This window comes from Anopheles moucheti, chromosome 2 (assembly GCF_943734755.1).
Source record: "Anopheles moucheti chromosome 2, idAnoMoucSN_F20_07, whole genome shotgun sequence".
Lineage (NCBI taxonomy): Eukaryota > Metazoa > Arthropoda > Insecta > Diptera > Culicidae > Anopheles > Anopheles moucheti.
The window spans coordinates 48,448,550-48,471,472 of record NC_069140.1 but is presented as its reverse complement, the minus strand read 5'-3'; the positions used below and the strand labels follow the sequence as shown (position 1 = coordinate 48,471,472).

Here is a 22,923-nt window from a genome sequence, read left to right as displayed (position 1 = left end):
TTTTTACGGCTGGTCGATTCAATTTGTTCGTGGCAAACGGGATTCCCTTTTTTGTTGTTGTTTGAGTCTTATAAATACACAATTTCTGTGTGTGTGGGTGTGTTTTCATATGTTTGGAATTGTTTTTTTTTATCATATTTTTCATTTTTTACATTTTCTGTTTTCCTGACCACAAGAAGGGCAAACAGTTTTGTGTATACAAACATGTTGATCAGAACGATCGGCAGTGTGTGGTTCGTATTTGGCTTGTGTGTGTTTTGTACGTGTGTGTATATTTAGTAAATCAACAATCGCAACACGATGATTACCATAATCAAAATTGGATTCCAGCAGCAGCACAATAAAGGCACCGGCATGAATTGGAATCCGTTTGGCTTTTCTTTTCCCGTCTTATGTCGATGCTTTGGAATGATTGCTAACGGTATAAGAAGAAACGAGTGAAGAACACAAGTACGAAGATCTGAAAGAAAACGAACACATATCAAAGCATGGGTGCTTTTATTGTGAAACTTCAATCGTAGTTTTTTTTCAATTTCTTAACACAATTTGGTATTGAATTGAAATTTTTCAAAATGTTGCAAATATTTAATAGATTGTCAACTGACGTTTTGATTTTTTTTATTCTTATTCTAAATTTTATTTTCAAATCAGTTCTTCTTTGTATCATAATTCATTACCAATCAGTTTTCACTATCAAAATATTGTATCATATTTTAAACTATTTTCAAACTGAACTATGCATACATGTTCTTAGTTAATGTCGAATTTCACATTTTTCAATTATCTTGCATAGAATAACAATATAGCACATACGAATAATAAAGGGAAACTTGTCAGAAAACTTGTGTTTAATATTGTTTGAAACTGTTATATATTGTTATATGAGTTGCTGACCTAAAAAAATGTTTTTGGCCTCAAAATGTTCCTGGAGCTAGGAAATTTGTTGAAGAATTACTGAGAATATACGGGGCATCTATAATTCCTGTAATAGTCTTATGAAGGAAAATGCGCTGTGCCATCATTTTTCTTTGTTATAATGATTCAAGTCCAGGAGCCAGACCAGTACACATTACTTGGCCAAGGAAATCGATAGAACTTTATTTTGTAAATTTCCCCTGAATAGCTTCAATTCTAAATACCCTATCTTGTTCACGTGGCGATGCACACGTTATGCAGACACCAATTAAAATCGAGATGTTTTATTAAAATCGACATTAAAACGTTTACGATGCATTTGATAGGAAGAGAGGTATATTTCTATGATTTTTATAATTATTAAGTCATTACAACTCTACTGAGCGTATTACTTATCAATCAAAGCAATTTAACTACATGAAAGATTAACATCAAATATTTGTTGAAAAGGTTCCAATCCAAATAAGAGAATCCTTGCTCAATAGAAAAACAAAATTTGTGCTTTTACGGTTGATTTTATTCTGCAGATCAAAGTCAAAGTCTAGAATTGGACAGACAACTACACAATATAGAGGTTTAAACTAAATCATTATTTAAAGCTTCTTTGATAAACCTTAATAAACAAAACAACTCTTTTATAACATTTATTTATTTTTTACAAAATCAACAATGTGTCTCCCCGTAAAAAAGATAAAACAACGACCTTAATTCAGTATTGACCTTAATTCAGGTCTTTACCTGAATAAAGTCTTCGAAAATAGCAAATTGATAAACAAATAGGCAACTTTCAGTTACTTACAATTAGTGACTAACGCTACTTTCATCCCTCTCCTATCTCGATTTAAGATAGTCCTTCGATTCGTGAAGGGCTTCTCTGCATTTGAAGATCATAATAAAGGTAACAAACGAATCGTAAAACACAATCAACAACAAAAAAAAGCATACATATTTGTCCTTGTTTTAGCCGAAAAAGGTAGCTCAACAACAACAAAAATTCTTGCCTTCAACTGTTAAGAACTCTGCTCTCTGAATCGAAAAATTAGATAACAGCGTGAAAAGCAATGTAATTCATTTGTGCAACAAAACCGAATGCCTTTAGCTTCGGAACATCGGTTTTGCAAATATCCAATTAATGCTCATATTGCTCATAAAACAGCAATCACACAAACGCAATGCAAAATTTTCTTCCAGCCAGTTGGGCAACCTACGTAATATCCTAAGAAATCCTGGCAAGGCACAAACCCAACGGAAACACAGAAACAGAAAACTGATTTGCAAACATGCTAAAAAAAATGATACTTTCCACGTTTGTTCGTTTTGTTTTGCCGTGTCCGATTACGAAGCATCATGCCTGATATGGAAAAGTAAGCAAACACAACCACAGCACAGGCCGGTTATTGGAATAGCTAGTTTTTGCTCTCGTTCTGCAGAATTGTCTGATTCCGAATTATCTCGCATTTGTGCACCAAAGTGTTCCCTTGTGCGGGTAACTTTGTGTGTCTTTCCCATCCCCCCCAAAAAAAAAACAAACTCCCCGTTCCGAAAGGACTTGTTATTTACAAACGCCTCATCAACTTATCCTGTTGCCCTATTCACGGGGTTTCCTACACTTTCTTGCTCAACTTTTGTTTCCTTTTCCTTATTGTTATATTTGATTCTGTTCTGCTTAACTTTGATGAACATTTGTGTGTGTGTATGTTTTGTTTTTTGTTTTTTTTCGTCTGATAATCTTTGCCTGTTTTCTGCGTCCGGCATGTAAAACAATGAATCCGCCTCGCTGCACTCGTGGCGATCATTTAATTAGGCTCGCATCTGGAAACAGAAATAAATTGTGCCCGGTAGCCGGCAGGGTTTGGGTGGTGAAAGAACAAAAAGTATTTCAGACGCTTTTTTTTGTATCCTTCTCATTCACACACCGTTCACGCTGCGACGCTACGCTTCGGCTGAATGTGGAGGATGATAAACTTTGAAAGTTACACTCATCAAATCTTTATTTCTTAACTCTAGCGAAATCTCATTAAAATCCTTATCGCTCATTAAGAATCTAATTTTCACTGCCCGTTTTTGCACGCTGTCCGTATCAGCATTATCTTTTTTCTGTGAGGGTTGTATCGAGCTCGTACAATCTGCATCCGTGTAATTATCACTTGACTGTAGCGGGAAACGTGTACGAATCGGTATTAAAGTGGAACTGGAATATATATTTTATCGCTTCGAACGAGAGCAAATCAAGAACTTCACCATCTCATCACCATACAGTAACGATGATTCATCGTGTTGTGCAATCAATTGGGACATTGATTGGACACACACCAAAAAAAAAAAGAAACAAATCATTTAACGAACTTTTATGATGGCTTGCTCTCATTGCGACGCATTTCGTTTTTCTCTTCCGACAGTGGTAATCATCTGTTCGCAAATCAACTCACCACAAACAATCAGCGTAATCAATCAACTTAAGCAGTACAGCAAAACGAAAATCCTGCTCGTCGACATGGTGGGAGCCATTTTCAACAGTAACAACGTGCTGTACCGCCGCCTGGCCGAAGCGGACGAATCATTCGGTGCAGCGCTTCGCCATCGGCGCAACCTGCTCGTGCTGACAATATTGACCGAAAATTTTCGTTCCTTCCTGCATCGTATGCACGGTGTCGATCTGGGCGACTATAAGCATATCAGCGAGAATTTGCTGAAAATACGTTTGGCGGAAGAAATCCCCATTGATGCGCCATCGTTTGATAGCGACGATGAAGGTGAAGGTAGCGATGGTTCTAACTCAACAAAGGACAGTAGCGTTTCCCACCTTTACCCATCGTATGACGACGATTCGACGGTGCCGGACCACGTGCAGCAGCTACAACCCCACCCACCGGAGTTGCTGCTGGAGCTCCTAAGCCTGGCCGCGAACGGGACGAACACATCGCAAAGCTGCGACTTCCATTACTTTCTCAGCCACGTCGCGAACTGGTACGAAATTCTCTCGCAAACGTTCGATTCAGCGCGCTGCCAAACACTATTTGGCAGCTATTGTGAAACGAGCGTGAGTCACGGTGCCGGCGCGACCTATCTCAATCCATCATCGTCGGATAACGTCACCGGAGAGGCGCGACACCTGCCATCTGCCGGCCGGTCCATGAATCAATCGGTCGAAGCAACCGTCGATGAAATTGAGCGATTCTGTGACCTCTTTCTCGCTAGCTACGATAAGCTGCTGACCGAGGGACTGGCCGCCGGGAACGTAACCCAAGATGCGGACAGCCTGGACGCTCCGCCAGCGACGGATCACCTGCTGATGTTTGGAGAGCACTTTTACTTCTTTGACTTTCTGCTCGCCGTATCGGACGACAGCCGGAAGCACCGCAAGTTTCAGTTCGATTTTGTGGCGTTTGACTTTAAAAACGTTTCACACCACCGCACGGCCGTGGTTTGGCGTCCGTTCCTCGTTCTACAGCAAAGCCAGCTGCATCAGCATCAGTTCAGTGTGCATCCGGTACCGCCCGGGTATGCCGATTGGGTCGTCGAGGCAACGCTCGAAACGAGCTGGATCTGTGGAGTGCTCTGCTGGGCCATCGTCGGGCTGGTGGCTATCACCGCTGTCGCCATGATCGTGGGCAGCATCGTGTTCAGTATCGCTGTGCGGTAAGTTTACATTTTGGCACCACATTTTTGCACAGTTTTTGGGGCGAAAAATTTAGAAAACGCAACACCGGAGGAGAGCTTTCAATGTTCCTGCAATGCTGACCATGGCCATAGCTCTGTGGGGTGCATCGTGAAGCATCATATCAATTTTCATTAGCTGTAATAGCGTTCGATAATGCACGGTATCGACTAAAAAGTGTTGGGGTTGGCGGTTTTTTTTGATAAAGAGTAAACAAATTTTGATAAAACCATTCCAGTTGAACATTTCAGCTATGGCTCTGTTCTTTGATCCTCCAAAAATCTATCGGAATATCTTGGTTTTACCTTCATTTCCTTGTAGCCAAATGCATAGCCAGCCAAATCTGAGCGGATAGCTTTAATACCAAGAAAAGCAAAACATTTCCCAGAACTTGGCCCAATTTATTTCGCCTCTCGTTTGCTATTTGCTGTACACATGCTTGGTTCTTCCAAGATTTCGCCTCGAATTCCTTCTAAAGATACTTGATCTTTTTCATTCGGTATATTTTTGGCACAGCTAACGAAGCTAATATATCTATCAGTCAAGGAGAAAAAGTTTCTCACGTATCTTGCCCGAATGCCCCAGCCCGGCATTTCGGGTACCGTTGATTCACTTAACACCTTCCACCGTCGCCCGGAGTGCGGAAGTTTTTGGCAGTACCTTTCCTAATAGACGCCGAGATCCCTTTTTGTCCATCATGCGTATTGCAGTGTTTCTACCCTGTGCGTTCATTCACTTCCATCTCGCTTCGCTTGACCGGCACCAGCTATTCCGGCAAACCTTTTCCAGTGTCAGAGGAGACCCATCAAATTACGGTCCTGTCCCATCCCACGCAAACCATCGCCGCTTCCAGTGTTCGGGTGCAGCAGGGCACTGTATTAGCATGGTGTACCAAACCGCTGCCATACCGTTTGGTTCCGTTCCGTTTCGGGTGCGTCCATCTGCCTTTTCGATTTGTTTAATGTTTTCATCCACTCGACCATTTTCGCTCGGATCCGCACGCTCAAAATTCTACCGACCTTTCCGTACGTAAGTGGGGACCGAAATTGAAATACTGCTTGAGCAGGATCGCTCCTTTGGCCCCGGTGTGTGGCCTTTCGCAAAGGTTGGGACCCTGGTGTGGTGGCAGCCCATCGGAATTGATTTCCCTCTAATTTCGAAACTCGGCGAACGCCGGGCCCTTTTTTTTTTTTTTTTTTTTTTGTTAACGGGGAGGGAACCTTCAAAAGGTACCCACCTAGAGGGGCATATCGTAGAACGCCGGGCCCTTTCGTTTGCAGAAACGATCTATTTCTGGTATCGCTTCACGGTTTCCGTTGATTGACATGCTGCCGGTGAAAAACATCAATGTTTAACCACCGTGACCTGAAGTTTGTTTGTTTCTCCCTGTTTTTTTTTTTGTTTTGTCTCACTACACTTTGACTCTGACATTTTTGTTGCCTGTACCGCCAGCTAAACATAGGTGATAAAGCAGAAAACACGAGAAAAACAACGACAAGTTGAACATTGTTTTTCATGCAAGCTTGTTCAATCAATTTCAACCCTACGAAAACATTGAGGTTTGGTTGGGTTTTCGTTTTTAATCAAATCGTGGTGGTTTTGTTTGTTTTTTTTTTATTCCTTGCTCCGAAATACACCGAGGCAGCCACAACGGTATGCCCTAGCACGCACCGTGCACTGTGTGTTAAACTCTTTAATACCACAAAATCCATCCGGCTTTAATTAGGAACACGGTTCTCATCAACCAATTATGATAATAAGCTGGCAGGTGGAGCGAAATGCTCTAAAGCTCCTAACATTTACTAATCGCCCAATTTCCTATCCAAACCACCATGTGCCGCAACCGTGGTACGAGATTTCCAAGTAATCGCACGTGGTTGTTTTAATCGCTTCCTACCCGATGCGCCCGCTGGGGAATTTATTTATTCAATCACCGGCAACCGGCAAAGGTTCAAGATTGGTCAGCACCGCTCGGCGTCGGCTCAGCTAATACTGGCTGGCTTCAGGACCGAGCACCAATCATGCCCCATAGAATAACGATGATAAATAATGCAACCAGGCCCGACCTGTTGCCACCCGCCAACCCTGAACAGATGTTCCACCGTTGCGTGCATTGCGGGGCGGCTCACACAAGGAAAAGAGATTACGCTTGCCAAATCGCATTCGCTAAAGTTTGCTTTATTTGTTACGAGTCACCGCATTTTGGGGTATCGTAAATTTATGATACTTTTTACCCCGTTCTGCAATCCTCCTCGTGGGCGATGCAATTGCGTTCAGTTCAGTTTTAAGCTTTCAGAATGGAGTTTTTAACGGTAACGAATGAATAATAAAACCGGATCGTTTTTTGTTTGGCCCTGCTTGAACAATGCGCCCGAGCAAATCGATAACGAGGTGTCGGAATAATTAAGCTCCCGTCAACATTAAAACTTTGGTACATTGGTTGTTATTTTTCATCACGGACGATAGAAACGTGCGAGTTTTGTAGTGCAAAATCCCCTTTGATGGTTAATGTTGTCATTCACCGCCGTGAATAGTTTATTGCACTTCTCATCTTCTCAGCTTTACTATCTGTGACAGCATTAATGAAAGAGCTCCTCCATGATGTTGTTCCGAAAGTGACAAAAGAGCTTAAACAACTATTTAGCAAATTATCAAAGGGATCTCTGAAAAGCAATTTCCTGCCTGCAGGCAACAACAGCAAAGTCCGTCGGTGTAGCATCGGCAGCAAATTACTTTACCGCCATTTAATGGTCCAATGCAGACAAATCCCAACAGGAAGCCGGATTCAGGTGCGCCGAAATGTACAGCCAACGCAGCACTCGCATCCTTTCAGTAATCAAAGCGCTGAACCACTCCAGGAAACTAGACTAGCTCACAGGAGTATCACAAAGTTAACCGACAAACTTATCCGATACTGAAGACCCACCGCTTGAAGAATTCACCCAAAAAAAAAAATAACCTCAAATTTATTACCGCCCCATCCGGTGGCAGCAGCAACACGAGAGACTGGGTTGACGGCTGGTGCGGAGCAAACTCCTACAAAGTATCCTCATCATCGAACATCCCGTTTGGGCAGCCAGTCAGCCAGTCGGGTTGCGAGACGAACGAAGACTGGACAACAGTATCCAACCATTCATAAGTAACCGTCTCAAGAGCGCTACGATGGAGTGTTTATCTCTTCCCCCCCGTTGGCGATGAAAGTATTTCCAACTTTTAATTCGGAACTTTCTCGCATTCAGCTCGCATACTCCCAACCCCCCTCCGGTATGAGCCGGCAGCCGGTCCACAAACAAACGTGTCATGCTTCTTTTCTGACCTGCCTGTATGAAATGATGAGGGTCCTCCCGGCATAAAACTCCACTGCCCGGAAAATTAATTGACTTCGATTAGGTTGACGCACTGTCGGTGCGGCGCTTGGTGGGTGGACCGAACGATTCGATGCTTTGGGTAAACCCTTACCGTACAGTGGAAAATATCCACTGGAAACAAAAAAAAAAACGTACATGAAACTTCAATTAGGGCGGGAGCTTCTGTACTCTAACCGGCGAATGTCGCTTTCGTTTAATCGGTTCACTTTGGTTATGAAACTTCAACTCCAGCGGGACACTCCAGGCAGTGTTAAGTATGAAGAGGGTGTGAAGAAGAAAAAAAAAAGGTTTCCAGACACCCGAAGGGCGAGGCATAACTCACTCAATTAAGTTTTCATCGAGAAGGAAAATGAAACATTGACCATCGGCATCGGTCTTTGGTTTTCTTCCTGCCTGGGTCGTGACCTATTTTATCCTGTTGCAGTCACTCTTCTCCCGTATTACATCTTCTTTGATCGTGAAGGAAAATTCAACACACTTCATGTTACCCAAACGTGCCAATGCCAGAAAAAAGTACAATCTAACGATGGAAAAGAATTGCGCGATGAACACCAGAACATTGAAACAAACTAAAGGTGCAGTATTAAGCTATTCACGCTGCACGAGTAGTGTTCATCTCGATCAGCATTGTTGCTCTTACAGCTTTATTCTTTGCATGAGCCCTTACGGGGTTCGAAGGTTGCAGCATTATCCTAGGAAAACCTCGTGCCGGGTCAGCTACAAGATCCACTTACAATTACGTACTCGTAGTCGAAATGCCGCCCCATGCCGCTGGGGAGAAATTACGATGATTTATGAACGTAGCACCGGAAACGGTGGCCCCATCCCCGTTTGCCCCGTACGGGAAAACAAAAGGAAACGGTTTTCTAGCATCGCTCTACGACGCTATGCAAATGTAGTGAAGCAAACAATGCTATCCATCGTGAAGGAAAAGGCCCATGCCTTTGCCGCAAACAATCGGAATTCATCCATAGCGTCAAATACGAGTTTATCTTTTAACGCATCTCCGAACGTATAGTCATAAATTTCTATACGGTGCGTTGGCTTTGCTACGAGAAAGAAACGGAGCTTTAATGCAGCCAAAGTCTGCCGCTAAAATTATATTGGATTGTTAAACGAAAGCACGTTGCTTCTGCGTATGTAAAAAATACCAAAACGGATTTTAAACGCCTGATTAAATTAAGCAAAAATTCTTAAGTCCTCATAACAAAATCAATTTCAAAAAGATGTCAAAACCACAAGAAGTTGTTATAATTACGATCAATTTCTACTTGCAATATCTTCAATATAAGATATGTTTACTATTTATTTAAGCACTTTTCTGAAACAAAACACAATTTAATATACACGACAGTCCCCGAAGTACGCGGTACCTCTCATGTTTTGGAAATTTGACATATCAGTAAGTTTATTGCACAAAATCTAAGCAAAAAGGTGAAAAATTGGTCCCAAATCCATTTTTTGTCACATAAAACATTTCTTTCTAATTTACTTTAACGTAATCTTTCTAAAAATCGAATGATTCGCTGAATAAATAAAGTTCAGAGAAGGAAGTCGACTGTGTGACTTTGAAGTATAAACGAAATTGATTCGACCAGGATTCGACTTACGCGGAAATTCGAGATACGCTGATTTTTCGTGGGTTATAGAGGTCCGCTATAATAGCGTATCTCGGGAACTGCCTGTACTTATAACTTTAAAGAACTTCGAGTTTATTATGGGCACTTTACTGCTTTCTGTTCGGTTTGTTATCAAGCGATGATTTGCATAATACTTAGCTGGAAAACAAACCATTATCAGAATGTTTACTTCCCACACACTATTTGCTTCGGTTTAGTCGTTGCAACATAGCTACAGTCATGAAGGTCAGAGCTGGAGAATAAAACTCATCGTAACTAAATTATTCCTCGCGTACGCACACCGCAAAGCGACCTGCGGAAGTAGCGGAAATAATTTGACACTGTTTATCTCGCTTGGTAAAAACCAAATAGTTGTTCCATCTGTTTGAAGTCATGCTTCCATTTCTCAGCTACCCAACCACAGCCAATTGCTTCCGCTGTCAACTCAGATCAAACGTCCCGTGCGCCGAAACATGCAAACGAGACATTTCTTACGAACTGCTTAAGATAAGGATGAAAGATACGCCTTTATCCGAGCAGAACGATCTATTTCATTACACAGCTAATTAAAATGTTCTTCGGTTTGCCTTTCTCCACTTGCTGCTCCTGCTTGCTGCAGGTGCCTGCGCAGGGTCGGTTTTCAAGCGTCCCGCGGTTTTTGGGCACGCTTCCAACGCTTTGCAAAAGTCTCAAAGCCACTAACAGTACAATGGTCCGGTTGCTCTCTCTCTTCCCCAACTTCTATCACAGAAACTACATCATCAAAACGCGCCTCTCCAAGGGTCCGAACAAAATCGTTCTCTCACCGTCGGATTTTGTGTTTCCAGTTGACATGCGAAGGGTAAGTGTTAACGTGCCCATTTTTACTTTCGTTTACCATTTCAGCGCCCAGGGAATGGCGTCCCGGGCGGCGCCCATTGTGGCAAAGCCGTTAATGAAGGTCTAATTTGCATGTATTTCCGCTTTTGGCTTCGCTTTCATACAGGTTGACGAGGGTATCGAGGCGATGCTGTGCTGCTGGCTCCAACAGCTGCAGGAATTCGGTGGTCCCGAGGTTGAGAAGCCCGATCTGCTGAAGGGATCGATTGGGTCGCTCAAGAACCTGGGACTAACGGCTCCGACGAAACCAAGCTCGGGCAGCGAAACGTTAATACGTCATCATACCGCTGCAATCGATCATAAGGCACGTTATAATGTAAGCATCCCTTTCTCTCAAGCTTTCTAACCGTTGGGCCTATCTGGGCCGACTGTGCCAGCATCCATTTTTTTTTTTGTTGTGGTAGTAAAATAATCTGTCAGCTTTTTCTTTACGATTCGTGTTCGTTCGCAGTCGAATGTTCGAACTCTTTTCATTGCACATAAATACATCCTAACAAAAACAGAAAAAAAACACGCACACACACTCAAAATCATCCGAAGATTACGCTTCCATCTTGAAGCAATGTTTTCGCCCTTCCTTTAACAGTTTTCTCATTTTCTTTATCTGTCTTTTTGGCACTCTCGGCACAGGGTGATTTAGTGCAGTTGAAGGAAATCCCATCGAGCTCGGCATCCCACGAACTGAAAACGAAGGCAATGGACCTGCTCGTGATGGCGCACAGTTTACGACACGAAAACATAAATCCTCTAATCGGTAATTTACCCCGCGTTGCCATGTTTTTCTTTTTCAGGTTGCATCGTTTGTTTCGCTTTTGCTAACAGATGCTGTTCGCATGTCGTGTGACTGTAACCGCGCGGTGCGACAACACGTCGCATGCAGCGCACTATGGGGACGACGACGGCGGAACACTGCGGCCGGATGTGTCGCGTTTAGTGCCTTGTAAACATCCACCTAGTTTTATGGCGTACCTGTGATTCGTCAAAGTGTGAAAGGAAACGAGCGTAGTTGCGCATCCGGAACCGTTTTTTCTTTTTGCTTGGGGGAAAACAAAAAACAATAACGACCCACTGCGTACACAAAACCCATGTCCTAGTAGATTTAAGGCTCTCAGCCCAATTCAAAACACTCAGCGACCAAATGCTACCCAAGTGCCTTTCGTGAAACAGTGCCGACAGCGCTTTCTAGCCTGCCACCATCCTGCCTAATGGACGCACATAAACTCAGATCATCTTATTCGATCTATTTGTCATCATTAACCTGCCCGTTTATCGAGCTCCTCAGTCTAGCAGCACTAGCGCTGCCGTCAAAGTTGTTTTCTGCGTCTCAACGGTAACCGGCACCGGCTCACTGGTGGGATTTTCCCCCGGACCCCAGCAAACAGGGGGGGGCACGATGGCTTTCGAGATCAAAGTCCCTCGATAGAAATACATTCATTATGCCTTGTTTCTGCTATTCTCTGCCGCTCATAATTGTGTCCCAGAAGCGGGTGAAACTTTAACCACTGCTGTAGGCTTCAGACAGATTTTCCAGTTTCACTCTTGGGCGGTACTTTAAATTTAGAGCAAGTGTGAAGGCAACTTCATACAAAGAGCTTCAGAGCTTTCGGTTAGTAATTTATTACACGAAAGATGCTTGAGAATGCCGAACGTAACGTAACGTAACGTATTAATGAAAGGTTTTCAATAGATTAAATAGTAGATTGATTCGTAAGTGAAGCGACTGCACGTCACGTTAGCATGTGTTTCTCGTGTTAAAGTAATGTCATATTATAGATATAACGTGTCACAGTAGCCTTGTAATATATTTGCTGACGCATTATATTATAGATGCGTATTGATCACTATGCAATAGTTCTTTCGGGCGAACTACGGGACAGAGCCCCCCATAACACAAATAACACTTGACTTCCTTGTTGGTTATAACGAGCTACTACGACAGTTACCGCGTGTAGAAGTAACTGCAAGTTCCTGCGAGTGACCTTCGAGTGAGTCTTTGTTTAAATCGTAATTTCCGGTATACATTGTGAGAACAATTTCGATGGAAATTTCTATTCGTCCACATACTGAACTCTCGGATATCTGATGCTTTTGTTTGTCCGAATTAAGATTGGTTGGTTTAACGTTTTCTTGCATTCAGTTGTTACTTGTTAGATGGAGTAGTTCTGTTTCCTATAAGCTATATGCTTTTTTACTTTTACTATTGTGGGAATCGGATTGATGGTAACCTTCCACGCGCCCGGTACATTTATGGTGTATGTTTTAATGTTTTTGCATAATGGATTTGCACCTGCAGCTTGTGTGCATTGAATATGTACTTGTGCAACTTGTGAGCGATTATGATTTGTTCTAATTGCGCCTGAGGTTTATGTTATTACATGCGTTACTTGTTTATTCCAGTTCTTGTTCTAATATCTCGATAGAGGAGCATGGGGTGAATTTAAACATAAACAGGTTTTGGAATGTTTTAAGACTGTTCAGCAGATATGCTACAGTAACTAGAAACTCGCTTAATTGAATTTCAATTGATACAGTAACAAATTTGAATTGTTGAATAACAACATCTTTTGCATTCTGGAAATGCCGCACTGCAACCGTAATACATTGCCAATAACATTCAATTGATGGTTTGTAATTGTCGAAATTTTAATGTCCTGCTCCAGTTTCACGAACGCATTCTGCGTTGAAGCGTATCCTCGCCATCAGCTCCTGAAAAATGAAACTGCATCCTGTACGATGTGCAGTTTATCCCATTACAGAAACTACCCGATAGCAGGAGCTAATTAATGTTGGTTTTTGTTCATCCAACATCAATCGAGCTGGTAGACGGTAGCACGGTACGGTAGCTTGCCGTTCACCACACACCACCATCAATTTCATTGATTTGGCTATCAAATTATCTGCTAATATGTGTTCGGAATACTTCACTGCAACGGTATTATGCAAAGGCAACGCGTAACGTTGGTGTTCCGCGAAAGGTTCTACGCTGCGGTGTGGTATATTTTCGTCGCTACCGAAGCATCTTGGGAAGTGTATTAACGACTCGAATATCTCGTCCTGGCTTATATTACTACCCCGCCAATTAGTGCTGACGGGGTGCAAAGACACGGAATGTAGAACGGCTTTACGCCAAGTCTCTCCAATGTCACCCCGTTGCAATAGTCTAAAGGCGATATGATTCGTACGCAAGCACCAGGATGAGTAGGTTTGCATTTTGGTTTGATGAGTGGTAGCTGTTGTTATGCTGTCTACCAATGTTAATGCTTCGATCTATTCACACCTCCTGTTCGGTCTGTTCTCACCACATAACTGATTCCACTTCAACATGGTGCGCTCTCTATCTCCATGGTGCATCTATTGGAGAAGGACGCAACGGTAAATGGTACACCTAAATCTTATTAATTAAACGTGTTATGTTGCTTCTTGCTTCATACACTAGCCTGTTGTTGCATAGTGCTGTGACAAGTTAAGACTGTTCATTCGATGTGCTTAACATCACGATGAACTATTCAATTGACGATGCATGCGGACAGGATATCGATCACCAAGGAAAGAATGATCCACAATGATTCTAGCCCAGCGGTGTGATGTGTTGATTTCAAATCAAAGTTATTTGCAAACTATAATGTCTGGTCCATGTCGCATTACGCATTATAAATAAAATAGAAAATATAATTATAACGTGGTCACCACATAAACATTATGGTTTATGGTCATTAAAGCAAATCATGCGTTCACTGTTCACCATACCGCCAATACATTTGTGGTCCCTAATCACATGACATTGAAATGCTCTAAATATAACAACCCTCGTTTGCGTCAAACATAGACACAAACTCCCATACAAACCCTTATCTTATTTTACTACCCAGCTAGGCCCTGCCAGAGCGAACATTGCCCCAGTCCTTTTTCTACATTCTGCCGCATGTTCGATGTTCTAGGGCAAGCCTGCGTTACCAATGTTCGCTGAGGTAAAAACGATGAGGCGAGAAAAGTTCCTTGCGTTCGGTTTAATTATTATCAGGAGATTACGTTTTCCAACCAACAACGTGTCCAGTTGGTAAAAATCTCGAATAACCCATGTGCAGAGCATACCTGAAACGTAAATGACCGTGTAGAATAGCTAGCTAAACATGTACATTTTAGCTTGATCCGGCGGTGTATATCGAACACTCTCATCATCTGAACTTTAACTTATTTTCGTTGGCAATACTCCAGCCGTATGTATGTAGATCACATCGATTCTTTTTGGGTAACCTTCTAACCACACGCCCGAAATGGAACAGTGGACCTATCTCTACTTTCTATGCTTCCAATGTTTCGATCGAATGCATCGGCCTATGAACAAATACGACCGAAATCATGCATCCACATGATTGTCATTTAGATGTCTTTTTCACGCTCTGCATAGGTCATGCGTATTTTCGACTCCATCACGAAACATACGGAGGATGAATTCGTAGCTTCCATGCGAGGCGAGGATGAACCGGCAGAACGATACGGCCGAAAAAACCTTCATACACTCCCATTTCCATCCCGTGCGGACTGTTGACCGGTTGCTGGTGACAGACGATAAATTTATCCAATGCATTAACTCACCATCGAATCCGATGAATCCTGGTGACACGTAATTTGCATCATATACTCGACTCCAGTCACAATTACGGTGCCATTCTTCCATGAAATGCCTTACCCGATGGGTGCCAAAATTGTTCGTCCAGTAGCCATTTGTGTGTCGCATTCGCCTCTGAACGAGCAATGTTCTACAGACTACACGACGTCCCATCAAGTCGGAGCTTCCCTGTCGTCCATTCGTAATATTACAACATCAGCTACCAACAGTCCAGCGCATCACACACGGCACCAGTTCCTCGAAGTCGTACAATTGCTTGACCAAATCTCCCACCCGGCACATTGAACGCATATTCACATTCACAGCACGGGTTGCCCCGCAGGGGGATACACTGGAGTGAATCCGTTTTCCAATTTTAATTCAATTAAAATTGTGTGTACAACCCGGGCACTGGCCGTTATACCGGTGGGGAAGAGCAGGGATCAACATCATTTCGTGCTGGCTTTTTTTTCCTTTTCGCAAGCATTTGTGTCTTTTTGTGGCAGCAGCTCCTATATGAAGGTTGAATATACACCACAGTATGCAGTGCACCTGTAGTGTTTCCCGAATGGAACGAATGCTTCCTTCCGAGCCCTTTTACCAACACCATTACCATCAAACCAAATGATCCTATCTGATATCAACATCATTAACTTTCCCGCTGACAACGTTGTGTTTAGCGCGGCAAGTAACAGGGAACTAACTTTCTTCGCATCAGTTATTCCACCAAATGATGACGATCTCCCCGCAAATACATTCACTAAGCACATACAATGTGCACAAAAGTGAAACTTTTAATGAGCGGGGTTCGTCAACTAAGCCGTAGTGCTCGCAGCGAAAGTAAAAAAGTACAAACGTAAATAAATTGCACTACACAACAGTGAAAAGAGCTGGAGTAACATTTTATATAAAACATGAACCTCCGCAAAGTGGCAAGAAGGCAACTCATCCCGGTGAACTAGACAAATAATGCAATTATTTGCGCTCGTTCTTAAGAAAAAGCTTGGAAAATAATATATTTTCCATTTTATGTTTGCCTTTTACTGATTTACTTTTTATATGTATTTTGCTAGAATTTTTCAAAGAGAATATTATCTGTTTAATTTATATTTTTGATTCGACGGATTTTGCCGTACAATCAAACGTTGCCTACTTATTGTATTATAAATAACGTTTGTTGTTGTTTTGATACATTGCGCGAATCAATTATCCGAGGTTTTTCCACTGAAAGGAGGATTTAGTCTTTATAAGTGTTTTTTCTTTTGTTCAACTATGGACATAGATCTCCCATCGCACTGCACTTTAGTCGTATATTAAAATCGTAACTCCGCTGACCGTTATCAACTACTCAGCGCTCACTCAAGAGGCAAAAAACAAAATGGTCGGTACTATTGCGCAATATGAACGGGAATAAACCGAAACGGTGAAATGCTTTATTATATTCGTAGAAAACTTTCCCCGCCACAGAAAAAGCTGTTGCGATCAACGCAGGCAGTTGTTGTATCTTCTTGCTTAATTGGAAATTTTGCTCCCGGGTCAAACAGTGCGGTTAAAAAACATTCATCAGAAACACAGCTCATCAAACGAGCAACCCGGCATACGCTGTTACGTGGAAGGAACAGAACCGATTGCCATATGATCTGAACACTGAAACAGCCTCGCTGGAACGTAATTTAAACCAAATGCATCCGTATGATTACCATCGAAACGAATGGCTTTATCATGGTTGAGTGTGGTGCAGGAAAAGCGATACTGACACTGAATGAAACCGGTGGAAAGCCGTATGTGATGTACCCGAAATGTGATATTTGAAGGAAAAAGTTTGTTACTATAGCGGTTTGCTGTGGATTTTTGGATTAATGTGTTATTCTCTCTTACCCATTGCAATACCTATTTATTACAATATATTGGGTATAGAAAAGCATGAAATTCTGTTATATCAATTTGGTAAAGCGAAAACTAAAATATACGATATGACAACATTTCCTTTATTGAAGGTAGCAACTACATTTCGAAATTCGGATGAAATGCGCTTAAATAATAGCTCCAAGCTAAAATGGAGGGGCATGGTGTTTTGAACAATTTTCATCACACATGTATAGCTTCAGCTTATTTATGTTTAAAAAATTGCTTTTTGAATGTAATAAGTTCTAAAATGTTATTGTCCATCCCCAACCCACAGGCTGGCTAAATGAACCGACCCGAACGGATACATTTTTTGGATTAATGTTTTATTCTCTTTTACCCATTGCAATACCTATTTATTACAATATATTGGGTATAGAAAAGCATGAAATTCTGTGATATCAATTTGGTAAAGCGAAAACTAAAATATACGATATGACAACATTTCCTTTATTGAAGGTAGCAACTACATTTCGAAATTCGGATGAAATGCGCTTAAATAATAGCTCCAAGCTAAAATGGAGGCGCATGGTGTTTTGAACAATTTTCATCACACATGTATAGCTTCAGCTTATTTATGTTTAAAAAATTGCTTTTTGAATGTAATAAGTTCTAAAATGTTGTTGTGCATCCCCAACCCACAGGCTGGCTAAATGAACCGACCCGAACGGATACATTTTTTGGATTATTGTTTTATTCTCTCTTACCCATTGCAATACCTATTTATTTCATTATACTGGGTATAGAAGAGCATGAAATTCTGTGATATCGTTTTGGTAAAGTGAAAACTAAAATGTTTCTACCGAATACGATATGACAACATTTCCTTTATTGAAGGTAGCAACTATATTTCGAAATTCGGATGAAATGCGCTTAAATAATAGCTCCAAGCTAAAATGGAGGCGCATGGTGTTTTGAACAATTTTCATCACACATGTATAGCTTTAGCTTATTTATTTAAAAAAAATGTTTTTTATATTGCAATAAGTTTTTAAATGTTATTGTGCATCCCCAACCCACAGGCTGGCTAAATGAACCGACCCGAACCGCACTGGTGTTTGAGCACTGTTCGCGCGGCTCGCTGCAGGATGTGCTCATAATGGACGAGATAAAACTGGACTGGTCGTTCCGGTTAAGCCTGCTGACGGATCTGGTTCGTGGGATGCGGTACCTGCATGCCTCCCCGCTGCGTGTGCACGGATCCCTTTCGTCGCGCAACTGTGTCGTGGACGCCCGGTGGGTGCTGAAGATTACCGACTACGGCATGTTAAGCTTCTACGAAGCCCAAGGCATTGCACCGGCACCGCGGGGCGCCAAGGAGCTGCTCTGGACGGCCCCGGAAGCGTTGCGCGAATCCAAAACCTACCCAAAGGCGGGCACTCAACCGGCCGATGTGTACGCGTTCGGCATCATCATGCAGGAGGTGGTGGTGCGGGGGGAGCCGTACTGTATGCTTTCCCTATCGCCGGACGAAATCATTGCAAAAATCAAGAAACCACCCCCGCTAATACGGCCCTCGGTGTCGAAGGGTGCGGCCCCGCCGGAAGCAATCAACATTATGCGCCAGTGCTGGGCGGAAAATCCTGAAATGAGACCTGATTTTGCAGCGTAAGTCGTTTGTGTGCGCGGACGCGATTGACCGTGACCGTGGGCTTAATAAACATTGATGGTCCTTCTCTGTGCCACCTTTTCTTACCCTTTTTTTGCACAGTATCTGTGAGCGTTTCAAGCAATTAAACCACGGGCGGAAGGTTAACTTTGTAGATACGATGTTTCAAATGTTGGAAAAGTATTCCAACAACCTCGAGGAGCTGATACGTGAGCGAACGGAGCAGCTAGACATTGAACGGAAAAAGACTGAACAATTGCTGAATAGAATGTTGCCAAGGTGAGTCCGTTGGGGATGTTCCAGTGGGCGAATGCAATAAACTGATCGTTCTACTACCACGCAGTTCCGTTGCGGAAAAGCTCAAACTTGGGCTAGCTGTTGAGCCGGAAGAATTCGCCGAGGTGACGATCTATTTCAGCGATATAGTGGGCTTCACGACGATCGCGGCCCACTGCACACCGGTGCAGGTGGTCGATCTGCTGAACGATCTGTACACCTGCTTCGACGCCACTATCAACGCGTACAACGTGTACAAGGTAGAGACGATCGGCGACGCGTACATGGTGGTCAGCGGTCTACCCGTCCGAACGCCCGACCATGCCGAACAGATCGCTACGATGGCTTTGGATCTTCTGTCGCAGAGTGGCCACTTCAAGGTTCGCCATCTGCCTGGCGTTCCGCTGCAACTGCGCATCGGACTGCACACCGGTAAGCATTGTGGCGAATGTGTTAACGTTCCTGAACATTTATGATTGAAAAAAATTTCCCCCACAATTCCACACGTACGGAAAATCTCTTACCGGTCCGCTTTGCTAACCGTGCGTTAAACATTCGTGCGTCCCGTGCGTTCGATGGCTGTTATTGGCGTCACCAAACATCCCTGCCAGGTCCCTGCTGTGCCGGTGTCGTCGGGCTAACGATGCCCCGATACTGTCTCTTCGGCGACACGGTCAACACGGCATCCCGGATGGAATCAACAGGTACTACCCCCGCTGTTGTGTGTGTGTCCCAAAAACCCACAACACACAACGCCTCACGTACATTACGCTCCGTTTTGCTCCATCACACTCACGCACACACCAGGCGCTCGCACATCAATCATTCATAGCTTCCTTTCGAACTCATTTTCCACCTCATCATGCTTCATTGGCACCTTATATTTCATGCCCCATCTATACCGTCCACCCGGTCTGTGGTGACCAACGCATGGGTAAAAGTAGAAAATTAGATTTGGCAGGCGGAAAGCTTGCTCGTTTTCCCCAAAATGGAATGTGTTCGTTGGGTCCGTTGTGGTAAATGTGATTTTTGTTCGGGATGGTTGTGCACTGTCAGTCAACGTCGTAGACAGTTTGCAATCCACTGCAGGGTTTGGGGGGGGGGGGAAGTTTTCCTGCTCGAAGTCTTCTGTGGGCACAAATAAGCGGTGAAAACAATAAGAAAAAAAATAGCTCTTTGAGTGGTCCCCATCGATGGTGCGGTCGGGTTGAAATTCTTTAGCAATTTATGCTTATCAAATATACATCGATCCGCTGGTAATGGGGGGAAAATAGACCTAATAGCTCGCAAATTTAGCAAATCATGTCTGCATTTTGGAGATATTTGCCTAACACGTAGCCGGGCGAAACAAAAAAATGGTATGAATCTTGAAATCATTCATCACCAAAAATAAATAAAGTTTTTAAAACTACTGAAAACAATGATTCATTACGTGCGATTAGCCTGAAAAAAGCACTGTCCTAATAAAACATGTTTTATTGTAACTAAATAACGTTTATTAGTACTGCGCATTGCTGAATTATGAACAATTCATACCAGACATTGCCTCCCTGCATTCTGCCATATACCGGTCATGCTTGGTTGATTTTTATCTATCACATAACACTAAAAAATGTCACAAGCCGAATATTACTCGTTAATGTATGCACATTACCCAGATTATTTAATGATTACTTAAATAACCAAACTTTTTGAAATTACAACATAATAATCTTTAAATTATATCCTCAAAGTATTATCGATCGATCGAAGTCAATCTCCTGGCACCAATGCAAAAATATAAAAATGCAACCCCAATATTCACCCTCACTTGAACTGCCCCTTGCCAAACAATTTAGAAAGAGATTTCATTCATTTGTCGTGAAATGTTGTAGAATTTCAAGTACAAACGAATACAGTTTGGAGATGAGTTTAGCCTTTTCGTAAATTTTAATCGGCAAAACCTTCAAGAACAAAATCGGTAGCATATTTCTTTTCCAGTAGCTAGTCCTAACCACACTTCTTCCTATCCCATTGTTGTAAGCTTTGTTCCATAAATCCAAACATAAAATCGTTCATCTGTACACACCACTGGAAGTCCTTTGCTTTGAAGAGTTAAGTTATTTTGCTTTGCTTTTGAGTTTTCCTTAATTATTTAGGTATTTTATTTTATTAACACAACACCAGGTATAGGATCGGTTAGTTGGCCTTCTATGCGTTTGTTTTCCACATAGGAAGTATGATTATTGATATTTTCATACATATTGTTTATTTGTCTTAGTTCCTGTACATTATTATCCAGTGATTTGAGTTCTTGGAGTGGCTTGTACGTGGCATCGCTCGATTGACTGTTGATAAGATTCTCCTCCTCAAGTACGAATAAAACCACAAACTATTTTTGATAAAATTTAGTTACTTCATGAGGCTCGTAACACCTAACATTGTATCTTTGAGGAAATGATTTCCATAGGGCAAAAACATTTCTTCTATGACATCCCGCTAAGTTGCGCCTAAGCCATGTGTACCATGCGGCAAACATACAGCAAATTTGTTAAATTGCAACTATCACACCTGGAACTCCACAATGTTTTACAGTCCTATGTACATGTGCTCCCACTGTATTAAGACTGATGACGGCAGTTTTGAAAATTCAAGAATGCGCCATTTTTCAACTGAAAGTCTTGAATCTTTGAATTGAAAAGGTGTACTGTGTAACATCCGTGTAATAATACTTGCATGTCTCTACGCTTCAAAAGATTCTTTGACCTTGCGGTTTATGATTCCTTCCCATTATGGCAGACACCCGTGGGGCGGCAAACATGATCAACCCCACGATACCACACAGTACATCGAGATTATTAATTTTCGAGTTTGGTGAATTACACAAAATAATATTAAGAAACGAGATTTCTCTTTATTCGCCATCTCGTCAATCACTGAACAGGCACAACGAAAATACAATTGTAGCCATGGTGGCCAGATAAACGTTCCTAATCAAAAAGTCACATCTCGCCCCCAAATTATCATCCCGCAGTGAGCAATCAATGAACAAATGATCAATAATCACATTTCCCACCCCCCACAATTTGATGAACGTTTGTCGATGTGGGAATCAATTACGTTTCTTCTCCAGCCGCGGTATGGCATTTAGCGATTATAGCTTATCTTATCGCTGGTCTACGATCGCTTCCGGACCACGGCCGGTGCAGTTCGGGTCAGGTCAGGAGTTGAAATAGGCATAATCAGCGGTAGCGCGACTCCCCCGGTCCAATTTGTAGACAACGAAAATCGCATTAATTAGCAGATGTGTTTACCAAACACGTCCGACTGCACGCCAATTTATCGATGCACACGCGTACAAATTTATGATCGATGGGCTTTTTTATGGCCAAACTCTTATCATTCCCGTTTTCAGCTTTGCAACTGAGTTGCATCCCGTTGTGCTCCGCAACAAATTCATACTCTGAAGTGCTCGGAAGCCGCAGTGTGTTGACGAAAATGAACAAAACACAGTGCAAACGTCATTGCTGCTTCTGTCAACATTGATAGTTATCGTTAACGGGACGTCTTGCTGTTTTTTGCACAGTTTTACGTCATCCACGTGCCAGCTGGTGGCAGGTACAAGACAGTCCCTGTTACGTGCACAGTACGATTCATGCGAATAAAATTACCCACTGTCGTTCTTTAGTGTCATAATTTCGCATTTTTTTTTTGGTTTGCTTCTTCTTTTCAATGGTTTCCACCGTTCCCATTCAAGTGGGTTGAAAATTTTAACCACGAGTTCGCTCCGTTTCCCCGACCACATTGGCCCATTAAAAGGTTTCCGGGAATATTCGCTTACAAACTACTGGGCGCCTCCACGTACACGCTGGTTGCAGCATCATCGATGTCCTTCGCCTACCCGTACCTCATTCATTCGCTTCAACTCGCATGCATTTCTTCACTCACGTACACCGAATGTGAAACATCACCTTGCATTCATTTTTGCACTCGTAGTCGACCGGCGACAAAAAAAATGTGAGAAAAAGCGCCACCATTATGAACGGAGGAGTGAAAAAAAAACCACCCCCAAAACGACGATCCATACAGATCCAGCTAACAACCAT

The 22,923-nt window shown here is 42.5% G+C and overlaps 1 protein-coding gene across 1 annotated transcript in view; it reads left to right on the top strand.

Moving 5' to 3' along the window:
* LOC128297467 (uncharacterized) overlaps positions 1-22,923 on the top strand; it is a 44,172-nt gene that overhangs the window by 17,900 nt on the left and 3,349 nt on the right. Inside the window, exons 5-12 of the mRNA XM_053033110.1 lie at positions 3,315-4,554; positions 10,311-10,401; positions 10,546-10,755; positions 11,070-11,193; positions 17,976-18,561; positions 18,665-18,841; positions 18,906-19,270; positions 19,450-19,542. Coding sequence (XP_052889070.1) covers positions 3,315-4,554; positions 10,311-10,401; positions 10,546-10,755; positions 11,070-11,193; positions 17,976-18,561; positions 18,665-18,841; positions 18,906-19,270; positions 19,450-19,542 — 2,886 coding nt within the window. The remainder of the gene's footprint in view (positions 1-3,314; positions 4,555-10,310; positions 10,402-10,545; positions 10,756-11,069; positions 11,194-17,975; positions 18,562-18,664; positions 18,842-18,905; positions 19,271-19,449; positions 19,543-22,923) is intronic.